At 41.7% G+C, this 17,898-nt stretch overlaps 1 protein-coding gene across 1 annotated transcript; it reads right to left on the reverse strand.

The window, feature by feature from the left end:
• Positions 1 to 345: 345 nt before the first annotated feature.
• Positions 346 to 17,101, reverse strand: erbb3b (erb-b2 receptor tyrosine kinase 3b). The gene is made up of 28 exons (XM_061828554.1): positions 17,023 to 17,101; positions 14,964 to 15,118; positions 14,601 to 14,787; positions 13,695 to 13,820; positions 13,544 to 13,606; positions 13,254 to 13,372; positions 12,145 to 12,286; positions 11,930 to 12,043; positions 11,729 to 11,846; positions 11,345 to 11,418; positions 11,126 to 11,216; positions 8,967 to 9,169; positions 8,733 to 8,865; positions 8,502 to 8,595; positions 7,555 to 7,712; positions 7,430 to 7,486; positions 6,726 to 6,867; positions 6,484 to 6,603; positions 6,302 to 6,400; positions 6,025 to 6,210; positions 5,800 to 5,955; positions 5,647 to 5,722; positions 4,733 to 4,879; positions 4,569 to 4,666; positions 4,314 to 4,490; positions 4,149 to 4,220; positions 1,592 to 1,895; positions 346 to 1,508 (listed from the first exon to the last, which is right to left on the reverse strand). Exons 1-28 carry the CDS (start codon positions 17,099 to 17,101, stop codon positions 712 to 714), a joined length of 4,287 nt encoding a protein of 1,428 aa, XP_061684538.1. The 3' UTR covers positions 346 to 711.
• Between the last annotated feature and the right edge of the window lie 797 nt (positions 17,102 to 17,898).

Below are 17,898 nucleotides of genomic sequence, written 5' to 3' on the forward strand. Positions count from 1 at the left end.
AAAATAGTTTCCTGTATCGCTTCCGAATAAATATTTAGTTTCTCCCCACTGGCTATTTATGGAGCCTCAGACATGACTTGCCGGGGGACAAACTACACTAAATGTGCACAAACTACTGCTTTGAACTAGTATTTTTTTCACATGACGTCTGGGGCTCCGTAGGTATAGCAGTCAATTAAAAAACAACAACAACAAAGCAAACAATCTGAAATGCAGTCCAAACAGATCCGAGCTCCGACTGTGTTTTTTTTTTTTATATATATGTATATACATATTTTTTTTTTTAACTAGAATTGTGAAAGAAATCAAAAGACAGCATTTTCTGGAAAACACTACTTAGATTTTAATTGACAAACACACTGTAAAAGAAAAGTTAAAAAAGGCTCACACACTGTACATTGATCAATGAAATAAATGATTATTTACAAAATAATTGCAATCATGGATCTAGTTAATCCTTGATAGTATAAGACACAAAAATGCAGATAAACAGAAATTATGTTTCCACATGTCGGGAACATTATTATTCTGTCTTCTTTCCAACCTTCCTGATGTCATCATTTTATGTACCATAACACTGTGAAATAAGACTAGACTTTTATTCCAGCTCGTGATGCTCTATGATTATTGTTGAAAATATTCCGAAGCAGACACTGGAGAGCAACACACTTAACTGAAGAAGTTGGTGCACTGGCGTCCCACTCCACATTATTAGGTACGTACAGCATCTGGTTTGAGGAACAGTCTGCTGTGCCAGTAATCCGGGTTGTCAAATGATGAGCTGCTGCCAGGCTCGCTCATGCCTGCGCACACCTTGATGTATTCCCCGATCCCAGCACACCTGCCGTTGCCCACCTCCCCCTTCACTGGGAGGTTCTGGTAGTCTGGCTGCCGCCACCCACTGGGTATTCCTTCATATGTAGCCATATCCTCATACTCGTTCTGTCCCTCATCTGTGACCACATCTGGCTTGTGCAAACTACTGACATTCCCCTGAAGCCTTTGTTGTTTATTTGTGTGATGGCACTCCTGCACATCTCTTAATTGACCCTCCTCTTCCTGGCATGTTTCATCTGGTTCTGCTGCAGATGTTTCACGTCTCTCCTGCGGCGACGCCTCGTCCTCTGTGGAGTCAGAGTGTCTAATGTCCATGTATTCATACCTGCCTTTCCCCTGAGGTACCTCAATGCAGTCCTCCACAGCCTGGATCTGTTTCTGTATACTAAATTGATGTTTCTCTGTGAAGTCAACCATATTGTCCTGGCGGTTCTCGTTTACCTGCCGATTCTCTGTGACGGGAACCAGTGTTAACGTGTCCTCATGGGCAGATAATACAGTGACGATGGTTGGAGAAGGGAGGGTTTGATGAACCAGTGAATGGGTATCCTCCAGCAAGGACTTGTCATCTTTAGTTGAGCAAAGACCAGTACTATCTGATTTATGGTTCATCACCTCATACTCCAGGACCACATTTTTCACCCTGGTTGATCGTGGGGTGAGTCTGGAAGCTGCAAGTCATGACACAAGCAAAGATGATATGTCTCATTGATGTGAATCAAATTGTGTGCATTGTATAGAGTTTGTATATTACCTCTTTCTGGAGTGCTAGGTGAAGGACAGGGGAGGACATAACCATAGTGGTCTCCCGCCTTCTCCTCCTCCTTGTCGCCTGATGTCCACACCTTGTATGAGGATGGACTTGAAGCTGTTGAGAGCTTACGCAGCCTGCGACTGGATACATGAGGGGTAGCCCTTTCAGATCCAAGCCGAGTCCTGTGAGAGGCACCAATCCTGAAGCCTTCTTCACGCAGCTCTACCTCCCTGACAGTTCCCTTGACGCCTGACCTTTCTGGCAGCGTTTGCACCGAGCTACGGCGGCACCTCTGGAAGCGCAACTTGAAAAGAAAAAAACAGATTAGATGCAACACTTAAAGGGAAAATGAACAGGTCACACATTTTCATGAAACTGTAAGAAAAAAGAAGTTGAGCATTACGATCCAGATACTTTGGGTAGTAGAAGAGTCACAGTTTCACCTGAATAAATAAACATGGATCCATTACCTGAGTGGGGAACGAAAGAACATGGGTTCCTTCTCAACTGTAAAGGAAAGCTCCCATCATTGCTCACCTCGACAAAATGCTGATTTTCTTGTTAATCCACTATAAATATAAGCATATCCAGAAAAATTCTAGTAACAAAATTACAAATGATAACTTTAATTTGCTCTTTTATCCAAGTAACCAAATTTGTGTATGCTCGGCGCCATTATGACTATTTTTACGAGATCACATGACTTAAAAAACAGGAAGTGACGTATCATGTGCATAAACAAAGGCTCAGTTACATATCAATTCATACACAATCACAGCGCTGATTTTTCGGATTTATCCTCATCTGCTGAAGAAATAGCAGTATTAGTTGATCAGAAAGAGGAAGGAATAGGTCCATACGGATTTGAACCTGTGGCTGTTCCAGCCAACAGGGTGGCTGGGGTCCAAGTGATAATGAAGTGATCTTTGGCTTGGTGGAAGTCGGGATTGTTGACATGATGATGGTGAAGGCATAAAAACAATTCAGTATTGAGCAACTTATTTACGTGTGAATGTTGAACCACTTCTAGCTGCATAACTTGCCCTGGGTTGCTTTGTACTTGAACTACTATGACATGCACAATTGGCATTGCTGACTGGTGTGCTTCTCAGCAGTAGTGGCTGTTGCGTACCTTTGTCCTGTTCAGCAAATCGATCAATACTTTTAAGTTGTTATCCTTTGTGATGCGGAATTCCGGAATGTTCCGAGAAGTGCCGATATAAGGACTAGAAAGACTAACGGGGCTTATTCACATCCCACTGTTGGTTTGGGAAAAAGTAGAATGGTTGGGACAAACAATGCGGACGCCTTCTGCCTTTCGTCTTTGAACATTTGGACATTTCTGGAACATTCACTAACTTGGAATATTCACTGTAAAGAACATTTTTCCTTGTTTGGGAACATTCGTTCAACGTTGGTGACTATTCGCCATTTTGGCTCGACTACTTTGTCTTTGAACTTGTATTCTGTGTTTGTTATTTTATCGTGTTTGTGTTGTATGGTTGTGTGTTTGATTTGATTGTCTTAAACGCAATACAACTGCCTTGTCCCATTTTGCTGGTTTGAGCACAGGGGACATTAGTCTAAATTAACACTAACAGTGCACAAAATGTTCACTGCATAGCCTGGCCTCTTTGTTGTACGGCTCATGGCGACCACACTTCGCTAGCCATTGGGTCCTTAAATGTTTCTTTTTCTTACTGGGCAGAATATGCCACCGGGCCTTCCTCGGATTATTTCTATCTGAATTATGGCCAAATTTCGTGATACAGTAAGGCATTCTCACGTGTGCTATGGTATTGGTAATGCATCTTAAGACACTACAAATTAGCCATGATTTCTTTCTTTATGCTTAGGATACGTCACATCCGCGCAAGTAGGTCATGTGACTGGCCAAAAAGGCGGTGCCCATGAAAATTCATAATTGCTGATAAAAATCTGATCAAAACACAATTAAATGATATCGGATTAACCTCAAAATTTCAAAGTATAGAACATATCACGTGACCTATTGGATTAACGCTTTTCATTTTTCAGTGAATGACCGGAGCATTCCTTTAAGTAAAGTTAAAGGGGAAATGTCCTGAAGGTGGATGGTAAGAGTGTCTGCCTCACAGTTCTGAGGACAGTAGTTCAAATCCCAGCCCCTCGTGTGTGGAGTTTGCATGTACTCTCCGTGCACTCCATTTTCTTCCCACATCCCAAAAACAGGCATTAATTGGAGTCTCTAAATTGCTTTTAGGTGTGATAGTGAATGGTTCTGTGTTTCTACGTGCTCTGCGATTGGGTGGAAACCAGTGTAACCCGCTTCTCGCCTGAAGCTATGTGGGCTAGCCCCCAGCTCTCTTGCGACCCTTATGACGATAAGCGGTTCAGATGATGAATGGATGGACAAACAAAAAACTGAATTGTGTTTTCTTTTTTCTCTCTCCAAAATACTGGGTAGATAGTATTTAGTATAAAAGTTTACCAAAATTCTCCCGTTCGTGTGTGTGTGTGTGTGTGTGTGTGTGCGTACGTTCATGCATGTGCATGCGTTTGTGTGCATGCATCACACCTGGAGGACACTTTCTACTGGACTTGGAGTCATTGGGAGGTATCCAGCAGGTCCAGCCTGTGAGGCACCACTCTACAATTTAGTACAGAACATGCTTAATGAACTGTTAACTAGTTTATCAGTTAGCGTAGTAAGTCTTCATTAAAGTACAGTAAGCTCAATCACCCTGTAAGAATTAATCCTCGAACGAGAGAGACTCCACGATGGAGAATGTTGTTGAGGAGGTGTGGCGAAACCTTCCTCCATTGCATCCTCTTCTTCATCCACCAAGTCTGGGTCAAGTAGCCCTCGCTCAGAATCTCTGCGATGGACTTCCGGAGAGGCATCATCCTCCCCCTCCAGCTGCAAGATAACAACAACATGCAATTTGAGGGTTTAATTGATCCAAAGTAGGTGTCAATCAATTGATAATCATGTCACCTTGATAACAAGGTATCTGGGCGGGTCTCTTGCCATGCGTGTAAAGTCACTCGCCAGCTCTTTGAAGGTGGGCCTGATATTTTCATCAATCATCCAACCTGAAGAGGAAACAGTTCTGTTTCACATCCCAAGTGCTCGATTGGATGCACTTTTGTGGCACTCACATTTGACCATGACCATGTACACGTCTATGGTGCAGATGTGAGGTTGTGAAAGACGTTCGCCTTTCTCCAACAGACACGGCACCTCCTGCGCCTGTGCCGACCCATAAGGCTCTAACCCAAAAGACATCATTTCCCACACTGTCACTCCTGTGTGAAAGAGACAGACAGACAGACAGACAGAGAGGATTAAAGTCCCTGTAAAGTGAAAATAAATGTATGCTAAATTTGACAGAGAAAGAAGAGTGGTAACAAACAACTGTACCAAGTCTGAATGATACGGGAAAAAAAAAAGTCATTATTTCCACTGTCAAATGTTGTGGGCATGCCCAATGAATGCGCTGAAAAAACTCCTTCACTAACCTATCAACAGTCAATCAAATACCGCTGCGACAACCAGGAAAAATTGTGTGTTATTTTGCCTAGTATTTTTCTTGTGTCTACACATAACTCTGTGTTTGCGCTGCGAAAAGATAGCCGCTTACAGGCTCCAATGGCTGAACTATAGCCCACCGAATTTCTGTCGGTCTTTCCCATGCAGTAAGAATGAGGCTCTCTTACGGAAAATGGGAAGATGTATTTTGTGATTGTAGGCAGAGCTAGCCGGCTCACTGCATGTTGTAATTCTGTTAGATTACAGATGTTACAAAGGAAGGTGCTCATGCCTTTATGTTGGGGGGAGGGGTAAGGCATGCCAGGCTCCAACGTGCATAACCAGGCACCATTTTAGCCATGCACCCCCCACCCCAAAAAACAAATGATTGAATGTTATATCTCCACAATTGAGTACTACATAGTTATCTCCAAACTATCTATCTCCAAACTTGTATTGTATATTTAGAAACAAATCTCTAAATTAATGTTTCACAGGTTCCTGAGTACTCAAAACTCCAGAATTTACTGATCAAGCATCTCACCATAACTCCACACATCGCTTTGATGAGTGTATCTTCGAAACAAGATGCTTTCTAGAGCCATCCATTTGATCGGAGTCTGCATAAAGACATAAATGGCAGACAGTGTAATGCAGTTACAAGATGAAAAAAATGGGTAAGACCCCCACAACAAACCTTCGTGTTCGTGTAAACGTATTTCTTGTCATCAGGGTAAAGGAGATCAGCTACAGCGTAGTCTGAAATCTGGACCTGGTAGTTGTTCTTTAGTAGGATGTTACGTGCCGCCAGGTTTCTGTGCACCACATGGTGTTCTTCTAGGTAGTACATACCCTGAGACAAAAACTTGTCACTATTGCACACTCATGCTCGCTACAGTGTGTGGAATCTATGTGGACTTACTTTTGCTATTTGCACACACCAATTGAGCAGGCGCTGGGGGCCCAGGCTGTTCTTGTGCTGCCTGATGTGCTCCAGTAATGAGCCCAGTGAACTGAGCTGAGTGACCAGCTGCAGACTGGACCCTGGACAGATGCCCAAAAGTCTCACAATGTAGGGGTGGTCCAGGCTGCCCATGGATAGCATGTGCTGTAGGGCGCATGGAGATACCATATATGTTTGACTCCAACAGTGATTTTTAATTTTGTCAGTGTTGCTGAAACTGACATCTGATTCTCACATCAGTTATCTCTGTGAAGGTCTGACGGCCTGAGCTGTCCTGGATCGTCTTGATGGCCACCGGAATCTTCACTGTCTCTCCTTCTGGAGTCCAAAACCCCTTTAAAGCGGAAACATGGAGCTGCTATAATGTACTCTGCATTCATCACCTGTTACTCCAAAAGTCAAACAGTTGATTAATACCCTGTGCACTGTGCCAAACACACCAAAACCGAGGACTTTGAGCTTTTTTAGTTCAGTTGGCTTCAGGATGTGGGCGTAAACCTTAGTTCCTTTCTCCCCGGGACCTAATGGCTCAAAACTCTACCAAGTCACACAAATAATCCTTGCATCAGCATACATATATACATATCTCTCTCTCTTAAACACACACACATACATATGAATGCAAAGATACCTAACAGCGGTTCATAGGACCGACTCACCTCTCCGCTCTCTAGGTACCGCCTCATGGCTCTCTTGCGGCGGATTGCCAGGCCTCGGTGGTACAGTAGGCCCAGGAAAAACAACACAAGGCAGAATATCAGGCCAGCTGGCACACCTAAGGCGATCCCTGTGATCTGGCCACTTCAGAGTGAAAGAGAGGGTGAGATGATAGGGTGGAGATGTGGGGCAAAAAGGTCAGAAATAGAACAAAATAAAGTTGGATAGTGATGTCAGGATTTGGTTCTTGTGGCAATAGGAACAAGGAGACCAGATATGATAAAACACGTGTTCTTGTGGCTATCACGCAGCTGCAGCAGTGTACTGAACTCAGAAAGTAGCCCACATTATATACACTTTCACAGAGAAACATCTGTTTTGACATATTAAGGTCCAACACTACGCCCAAGGTCATAATGATCTGTTTGACTCTGTAAAAAAAGTGTGAATTTAATATGTCGATCATTGTGGTTTTCGTTTCCGTACTGCAGAACTGCTCTGTCTGAACCCTCAAGCTGTTTGTAATTATCTATGTTATTTGTCTATGTTACAAAATACAGTATTAAACACAACCCTCAGCTTGATTATCTTCCTGCCACAACGTTTCCTGATTGGCGTCACATTTTCAGTATTGATGTTTTATCTGGAAGGAAGTGTGTTAAAGTAGTTTCATAGACAAGATGTACCACTAAGGGGGAAAACGTACCTGCTACCTGCAAGTCTGACATTTTCCAAGCAATCAATGAGTCCTGGACCTGAGCATCTGGAATATACACACATACATTACGTGTAAGGATACCTATATATGGGTCGTATGGAGTCCTGTCTTACCCTTGGGTGCAATTGTGGTGACACGGTTCACAGTGACCTTCCTTGTTTGGATATTTGAAGATGAGCCCCTTCTGCCCATCATTCACCCCAGCGGGACACAAGGACATGCAATATGGACCGTCTCGCAGGTTGGCGCACACTGCACATTCATATGCACCCTAAAAGAAAAAGAGCCGCGCGAGAAGTGACAAAATAAAAGATGGAAACTCAGTGCAGTAAAATGCTTTTGTGTGTCGTAGAAGGTTTGGGGAATTTTCCAGAAGAGTGGTTTGAAAACACGGATTTTGTAATGTTAACAAATTATAATTATATTAGCAGCTTGGAGATCAATCCATCATTATGCATGAACTGCAAGTGTGTTTACTTTTTTCCCTTTCAGTTTTCAAGTTGTTTTTGCCAAAGATGAAAAGCATGATGATAGATACCAGAAATCCACAAGGGACATGAGGAAAGGGTGTAGCTTCATTACTGACATTAATTCTTCTTTTCTCTCCTTTTTCTTTTGCCAAGGATGTGCTAATGTAAATATATTTAAAACAGACTACGCAAACATTTGTACTACATGACTTAACACTTATTAATTCTAACAATATATACGACATGACAGTGAAACAGCAGTATGCACCACCTCTCTTTATATTCACTTTCTGTTAGCTGTCTTCAGTAGAGCTATTCTACTGACTTTGGTTTTATTGTAAAATGGTGAATTTATTTTAAAGCACCATGACAATTTAATGTTACTTAAAATACTGCCTGCAGATTTATGAAAGGGAGTCTCTTATTTGAGCCTGGAAAAAAATTGATTAAACCTTTTTTCGTAAGGGGAAAATACATGGTTGTAAAATTAGAACAATGTGAAAGTCAGCCAGCGATACAGAACAAATTAAAGGATCCACTGTATCTACTCTAACGTTTCAGTTGCTGCAGAAACGGATAGAAGTGACTACCGGCCCTGTGCAGCTGGCCTTCCCATGCAGATGTTTACACTCTGAATGACACGCAACACATTCTCCTTCAGCCCTCGCAAATTCTCTTGAAGATCTGTAGATGCAAAAGTCAAAAATTAGACAGGTATAGTCAGGTCATATCATAATATCCTGTCCCAAGAATCATACACTACTCATAAAACACTTTGGAGGAATAGTGTATATATTGTATATACAATATACTGTACGGACCCAGTGTAAAAATGACAACTATCCACACAGGTGCCATTCCGGCTGTAATTCCTACAGGAGAGACATTGGTCTGGTCCTGGGCCCCAGCAACCGGAGTTTGAACACAGCGGGTCGCACACATGGCCGTCGGCAACTGTTACAATAAGGAAAAGAATTAGAAATGCAGAAGCATTTTATTAAAAATTCATCAAGTGAGCTAGAACAAGGCAATGCAACCCATGCAGCCGACCTCACCGCATTCTGCCAGCGGTCTGTTGCTGTTGATGCTGTTGACTCGGACCCGACGGCCCCTGAACAGTTTCGCCCAGTTCACAGTGTGGTGGTAGCACAGCTCAGCGTTCTGACTGATGTAGACGCTCCCGTCACTGATCTCTCTGAGAGAGCGAAGACCCAGCGACGTGAGGGTGGAGATCCGCATCACCATCAGGGAAAAACGCCTGTGATTGACAGGTCGGAGGATACATTCTGAAAGGACCCCTTCCGTCCAAATCTTTATTTTTCATTTCTTAGCATTTTTTATGTCCTGTTTATAAGATCATTTGGTCTGAAAATGCCCAGAAAGTCCTTGATGATTTTTCTTTTGCCTGGCAGTTGAGACAGCTGGATTTCTCATGAACTCAGGGAGTCCTCAGGTTAAGACAGTTTCGACCTCAAATGTTTCGACTTTACAAGGCCCGTCCCCCGTCCGCCATTTTGTCTGGCTTGTCCGTCCGTGTTTGTGCGCCGCGAGTATCTTCGCATTTTTTGCCCTCCTTTTTAGACATTATCGCCTCAAAGAATAAAGCTGCGTCTTTTAGCAATCCTTCTGATTTCAAAAGAAAATCCTTTACCATGGAAATGAAACTCAAGATCATAAAAAGATTGGAGAAAGCAAAGACACCAACACCATCAAGGCTATAGTCAGTCGACAAAGACAAAGCCCATATTTTAGCGCACGTGAAGGGTTCCGTTCCTATGTCGGATACAATGATCACAAAACAAGGTTCTTTGATACATGCCGAGATGGAGAGGATTGAGGACCAGGTTCCTTCGTGATAGCTAAGCACAGGCTCCCCTTCTTCTTTTCCATCCACCTTTCAGCAGTAATTCTAAGTACGTCATCTTGTTTATTTCAATGTATTTGTTTTTTATACAAAGTATTTTGATGTAAATTCTGACTTCAATGGTGAAATCCAACTCAAGTCTAAATTCGAGTTAAGTCGCTACTGTAAGAACGGATCTCAGTCGTAGACCGAGGACTCCCTGTACCGGACATGTGAATAGGCTTTGTTGTGATTGGATCACTATGTAAATAATAAAAACAGCTTCGCTCTGATTGGCCAGTGGCAAATGGCAGTATCCCACTGACAGAATCAAGCACTAAAGGAGGGGATGTGTCAATTTTATGATACATTTTCCATTCAATCACAAGTTGACCGGTTCATGGCGTTTATTTTATACACGTTTTGGTAACGGTGACCACAGTTACCATTGGAGGGAAAAGAGAAAAAAGAAAAGTATCAGCCCAGGTTTAGCATGACGACTATTCAAACGTCTATTACCTGGTTCTTTTATTCTGGTCAAAGTAAATCTTCAATGATTAGGCCAGATTAAAAGTATTGCAATTTATTCGGGAATACAGTTAAAAAATAAGGCTCAGTACTGGGCTCACCGCCACATCGGTCTGAACAGAATCTACACGTAAGAGACTGTAGAAGGCTTTGTCAAAGTCTTTGGTGGCCAAAGATACATACATACATGCATACAGACATAGTGACGTTGTGTGGTCCTGGACCAGTCTTACCTTCGCCACGGTGTCTGGGTACGTTCATCGACGCTCTCACTGCGCCCTGAGAATGCGGTACTCAAAGATAGAGTGCACTCCATTTTCTACCATTTTAATTATGAATGTTGTTGGCTATGGCAGGGATATGTAAGTGCATCTGCCGTATTGAATGTGTGAGTTCAGCTTTTATTGCACGGGAAACACCAATAATGTGCTGAGTTTTTGAAGATTCTCAAGTGCACAGAGCGGGCCCAGAGGGAATTTCCCAACAAACCCCGTGTTGATTTTCTGTGGGTTTGTTGTGTCGGTTTAGCAGGAAATCTGTTTGTGTATCTGTAATGGGGTGTATCAAACAAAAAGTGCATGCAGTTTTGTGTAAGTATGCAGCCAGTAATTTCCATAATTACATTCAATATGATAAATATAGTTTGATGGAGGGGACATTTGAACATATGGAATGTTGCGAGAGTTTATGTCTATTGCCATAAGAATTGTGTTGAACATAATGCAAAGATAAGAGCGACACTATATGATGTAGTGAGTGCCACAAATCAAACCATGTGTTACACAGAGATAGAACACAGAAACACTCCTGGACATCAAAGCATATCATCTAAACAGTACTTACTTGTAAAGTGACCTCCCTTGGATGGTGGTGAGACTCGAAAAAACGGACAAATCATGGAGCTCCTTTGGCCACGACTGGATGTTTAGAATATCTGATAATTACACACAGAGACATCAGTTCAAGGACATGAGAGACAGTATTGTTTATATTCAGAAGGTATCGCTTTTAACATGATGAAAAGCACTTGCTCAAAGCAGCGCATGTTAAGAAACTGCGTACCTGTTATCTCTCTTACAGTGCGGAACACTTCGAGCTTTTGAGCATCCAGAGGTGGGATCTTCTTAAAGTCATCCCTGATGAAGCCAAACAGAAAGAATTATCAACTTGTATTTTGTGTGGGTATTATACAGTACCTGATACAGGGTAGAATCAGTATTCTGAAATATATGCACATGAACTTGTTCAAATCTTGTGCTGTTTTCCGAGTAATTTCCTTAGTTTTGCTGTCTCTATCATCCTGTTCCTGGCAGTATTATATTGGAATGTATTAATTATCTTGTAAGGGAAATTATGATTCACACTTTCACAGACTCAAAAAAATATCACTGCTATGAATATACTGGATGGACTTGCACTGCGTCCAAGAGATGCATGAGCACATACCCGAGAATCCCTGTGACCAAGAAATGAAGACTTCCTTGGATTTTAGTGCAGTTGATGAAGCTGTCGATGTTACTGGAGTCCACAGTCTGCCTGTGTTCAGCACCTGTGCCTTCACACACTGTCAGAATACAGGAAAACACGATAACAAGATTACCACCCTTTTTGAGCCTCTGGCAATTTGAGGATTTATCAGTGTTGAACCTTTTGGGCAGAGTCCAGTACATGGCTCACAACGTCTGTGCCCGGCTCGCTCCACCTCCATCTTGTCTGAAGGACAGACACTCACACAGGAGCTACCGTCCACCACAAAATGAGCTACACGTAGCAGCATTTGACACGAAAAGGACACAGTGACGATGAGACAAAATCAAGCAAACGATGAATTTGCCGTTAAGTTTGAACCACCGTGCACTCACTGGGGCACTGAGAGACACAAATGGATCCATATTGATATTTGGCGTTTGGGTTGGAGTCCATCTGAAACGTCTGCTTGTTATAGATGAGAGCTTGTGGACACTGAGGCACGCAGGCTCCAGAGTCGTTGAAATGGCGACATGCCTACACACACACGAATGGAACGAATGTAAATATATAAAAAAAAAAAAGACCTCTTCTTGATGTTTGTAAACATGAGTTCCAGGGTACTTCAGGGTGGCAAATACCATTTGACAACTACAGACTGGAACTCAAAATAATTATTTTTGTTTTCAGTTACAAAAGATTTAGGTATTTTCCAACTACCTTCGAAAAAAAGTAGACTTAATCTAGCAGAAACCGTGGACGAGAAGGATAAATCGAGTGAATGTCGTAAATCGCTGTGAAGAGATGATTGCAAGGTTTGTAATCACTTCTTAACCTCAATCATCGGATTTGTGGAAGACATTTTATCACATATATGTACGTTTTTGGTCAGGATGTCTTTGGCAAAAAAATAATGGCTAATCTTTTAGCTTATGTAAAGTGCTGAAACATTCATATGTGGTACTATTTGAGATGGCCCCAGTGATAAAGAACTTGAGGTTTTTGCCACCCAGAAGCACAAATTACTTCATCATGGAAAGGTTGATACTGGTCTCAAGACATTGCTGTGGAGTTTTACACAACCTTGTGATGTAACTTGCTACTATAGTATATATAAACATGTTGGATGGGTACTGTAGTATAAATACAGTAAACGTTACATATTGTAAAACAACGACTGTAAAAGAACAGGCTACCTTAACCAAAGGAACATAATAGAATGTGTTATAGTACTTTGTTTCTCTTTAAAATAAAGTGCATTAGTGTGGATTTAACTCCAATGTTTAGTTAAAATGGGTTCGACTAGTGCCAAACGTTGTTGCGTTGTTTCTACAAATCCATTAATTATGAAGCAATAGTGGAGTAAATGTACTTTTTCACTGAGTGACGTATAAGAAAAAGAGCCTAGTTACAAAACAAAAAAATGGCTCCTATTAGCACGTGATGAGTTGTACAGTTGTACTCTACAGTCATTGTATTTTTATGTAGCGAGAACAACACTTACAAAACAGTCGACGTCCAGTGGGCCTACGCATCCTGCTGCGCACTCAATGTGACAGCAGTCCCTAGGGCTCGTTCCAAAACATCGACCATTACACTGTGGGGCGCACACCGTCTTGGTCACTGAAACACAAGGGAGGCAAGAGTTGACCAGAGGTCAGTAACAGCACTGTGTTGTCCCTTTTTTGTATGAATTCTAGGTCTTTATAAGGTGATAAGTTCAGTGGAAATGGAATGAAATGCTAAGGGACACCACCGAGGCAAAAAAGAGAATGGGAGCATTTGTGCACTTACAGATCTGACACTGATTCTCATTTGGCCCCCAGCAATAATTCCCACAAGATTTGTGGCACGGCCCTGACACAACGACAAGGACAACCGCTACCACACAATGCACATCCAATAAAACCAGTTCATTGAATTTGTTAAAAAGAGCAATGCAAACCTTTCTCCCCGTTGTAGCGGATGTCAATTGCAGCATTGCTGTCTCTGATTATATCTTGCCAGTAGATCCGTGGACCATAACTCAGGTATTTATTATTGATAATCTGTACTCCCCCTTCCAAAATCTCTGCAAGAAAAGACTGGCCTGGTTAACATTCAGCATTTTATTGTCTGTGCAATTCTAGAGTATTGTGTGAATACACTAGACCTGGGCAAAGTATGACTGGATCAAGTAAAACATGATCAAAAGCCCTGCTTTGCATTAATTTGTCAGTTTTGTAACATGTAAAACAATAAAATAGTGTGGTAAAAGAAACCATATATTTATTTAAGATCTAAAATGTGTATTTTTAATATTTTTGCTGAATTATGATTACATGGACCGACACATTGGTGGCTGGTTTGAACGTCTGCCTCATAGTTTTGAAGACCGGCGTTTAAGTTCAATCAGTCTCACATGTGTGGAGTTTGGAATTCTCCCCATGCCTGCGTGGGTTTCCTCCAGGGAGTCTGGTGTCTTCCCAGATTCCGATAACGTTCACGGTAGGTTAATTAAAAGCTAAATCATCCAGGAGTGTGAATGTAAGTGTGAATGGTTCTTTGGTTTTATGTGCTCTGCAATTGGTTGGCAACCGATCCAGAGTCCACCCCCCCGTCTCTGGCCTGATTGGTTTCTTCTTGTAAATTACCAAACTGGGTCTCTAGACCATAGCGTGTAAATGTAAAGTTCAAGTAACTGACCATTAGTATGGCATTCTTTTTTGGAAAAAAAAATGTCTTTTTCAAATGTATTGATGAGACCTCATTGAAGTGCATTGAATCTTACTTTAAATGAACAATACAGTTAATTTGAAGTCTGTACTTTCTTTTTCACCATGTTTGATGAACCCTCATTCCCTGCCTTCACCTGTCAGATTTGCAAGGCCAAGCTGCTGCAGGCCGTGAGCTCCATCCTTGGGGTAGTTGAAAAAAACAGAGAGAGCAAAACGTCTTTCATAAAGGCTGCTCCCTCTGATGACCCGCAGCTGCTCAAGGGGAATTTCCTGAAAATGATTCATGGCGATGAGCACGTAGCCGGTCACCTCGCGGATTGTCTGCACAGGGGTGAAAGAGGCTCATTAAACAAAAAGAGCTGCAACAGTAAGGCTTGATTGACTGTGTTTTGGCTATAGTCTATAAAAGGAGAAAGAGACCAGAGAAAGTTATTGTCTTAGTCTATGTGACTCATCTGGACCTCGCAAGCCAATGAAGGAGGACATTGTTTGCCTACCTTCAGAAAAGAGAAGTCCCAGTTGCTCTCAATCTGTGTGACTTCCAGATTTCCCATGATGATTTCACAGGTGTCATAGCGCTCCTTGATCAGGTTGTATTGATTTTCCTGAGAGCCTGTGGAGCTCAGTCCATTCTGGGTACCAAGGCACACCACTAACATACACGAAAGAGAGATGTAAGAATGATGGGGATAAGACACTGCACACCCATGTAATTTGATGATTCATTGCTCTGCGACTGGTTCCTCAAGGGTTCGAAGACCTCTCGCAGTCTTGCTCAAATCCCATAGGTTTTTGTGTCTTTAAAGCTCTCGTCTTTAAAGCAAGTTGTCATTGACTAAGGTACTGTTGCAGCAATACAAACCATTTATTCATGTTTGTACAGTTTACCATGTTCAGGGTCACGTCAGGGATTATAGTGCTGAAAGGGTGAATGAGGGTGATGAGTGGGATTTCATGAAACTCAGCTTTCTGAACCACTATACTACACCAAAGACAGTGGTATACACGACATCAAATCAATCAGTTTGCACTCTGCAAAACAAGTGTAAAATGTATTTGAAAACAAAGAACCAAAACAAAACATAGATTACATTTTCAACAAACCATAAACACATAGGTTGGGGTCCCACAGGGTGCAATTTTGGGTCACCTATTGTTGTCCATTTAACTGTTGCCATTGGGTCAGATCATCAAACTGTTTAAATATATCACTTGTTCTCAGACAATTAGCAACTACTGTAGATTTCTAGTATTGTCCCTGTCCGTACATCACTAGCAGTTTAAAAAGGAATGCATGCATTAGTATTGTCCCTGTGCTATACATACATGTTGGCCTTGATATTAAACTCAGATCAGTAGTTTCTACTTGAGAATGGAGATGTTTATTCGTGCCTTTACTTCCTTCCGGTTAGATTATGCCGACATTCTGAACCACTGTAACCCAACTTCGAACAGGATCTAACTTACATATGAGACTTATATATCGAGTTTCTTTCAGCTATGTGACCAAAAATTTGTGTTTCAGTGCAGTGGATGCTACTTTTTTCTGCAGTGTTTTGCTGTGAGTTCCGCTGCTGGGTGAACAATGGGAAGGAGAATAAAACACTTTCTAGTCCATCACTTGGACACATAGAGCAGCCCAGGCCTCGGGCTGAAGCAATGAAAGGCTCATGGTCGAGGAAAAGGGGCTTCTCTCATACAAAGTTCTTATTGTGATTAAGTTATAAATGTAGACAGTGTCTTTCCCTCTCTCTGTTTCTCCCTCAGTGCAGTGACAGTACTTCTGTGTGAACATGGGGCTCTACATAATATATGTGTGGCTGAGGAGAAGGGTTGTGCTGCTGAGATCATAGCAAAAGACAATGGCTCGTGTGTGAGTTAACTCTGCACACAGCGGGAAGGGAAATATCATGAACGGAAGAGGACACGGGCGAACCATCTCTCAGCAATGATCATTTTTGCATTGACATAAATGCATCAGTCAACAAAAGTAACATCTGCTGTAATTGTGGGAGGGATAGGTTTGAAAATACATGCATGTATTTTTGTAATATTTATTTATTAATTTGTTTAATGTGGCATAATGTACACATCATTGATAAACAGTTTATTTCATACACTACATGGACAAACGTCTTGAGAGAAGTGGCTAATACACAGTTGTTGCAGTTAGAACGTTTTAATACCGCCTAAATAAATAGCATTCTGATTAACCCAACTTGCACATAAGTCCACTACTGTATCATATGTAATCAACGAATAACACACTTCTCTGAAAAGTCAATTAGCTGTCATTGCTATATTGCATGTTGTCTGCTTAAAGAGACACGTTGCCCTCAGAAATGATCAAATTCTTCACAGGGGATTTTATATTGCTTCCATACGTCACTAGCAGTTTAAAAAGGAATACATGCATTAGTATGCTTGATTAACACTCAGTAATACCAATACAGTACAAAGAAGATCTTAAGGAGAGCACAAAAAAGTTCTGTGGTTTCTGAAGTAAAGAATATGAAAGAAGGTTATTAGATTATAGAAAAAAAACAGCTCACTTACCATCATGTGTTTGCGATAATGTTGCTTGTAGATGCCACAGCAATGTCACAGATAGTATAATGACTAGCCACTGATTCATAGTGAGATTAATCCTTTTTACTTGAATATCACCATGTCACAGAAATACAAGTAAACCGGATGTTTACTTATGCCGAATTTTGAATTCATTCAACTTTCCAACTTGGTGTCTCCTCAGGGGACGTCCTTCTTGTTAACACTTAAATGTGTAAAAAGCACCAGATATACGCGCCAAATGAGTTGATGAAAACAGCCAACAAGTGGCATTTTATTTTGAGCTGGAACATCCCTTCTAGACGGGGCGACGTGATTGGCCAGAGGATGGATTTTTTCCACCAATCCGATGCCTGTCCGTCTTTCTTTGTTGTTTTCGTTTGTATTAATCCCAAGGCCAGCGGTGCCACTAAAAATGCAGCATGTACAAAATAAATTGCGTGATTAGAAAATCATTGTAACATAACAACTGTCTTTGCGCAATGGGCAAAATGTCTAACACAGACACAAAGAAGTCTGTCACTGCCAGTTTTAGACTGCTTTCTCATGCGCAGTGTGTATTGAAAAGAAATAGATTGCAAAGTAAAACTTGTTTGCATCAGTGTAAACGCTGGGAACTCCGTGTATCGTATTAATGCACAGAAGTGTCTCATGCCAGCCTGCGCATGTCCAAGCACTGCTGCAGTGCAGTGAGTAGCTACTCTGTTCCCCCTGTAAAGAGCAGTATTGTCCCCCTTGCAGCCTGCTTCTTAATCACTTCTTTGATGCGCAAGCAGCAGCCGACCACAATGCCCACATTGTCACACGCGCAAGTGACTACTCAGCCCCATAACAAGCTTAATTTGTGAAAATAGCCTCAAAATA

The sequence above is a fragment of the Syngnathoides biaculeatus genome, chromosome 2, assembly GCF_019802595.1.
Source record: "Syngnathoides biaculeatus isolate LvHL_M chromosome 2, ASM1980259v1, whole genome shotgun sequence".
Lineage (NCBI taxonomy): Eukaryota > Metazoa > Chordata > Actinopteri > Syngnathiformes > Syngnathidae > Syngnathoides > Syngnathoides biaculeatus.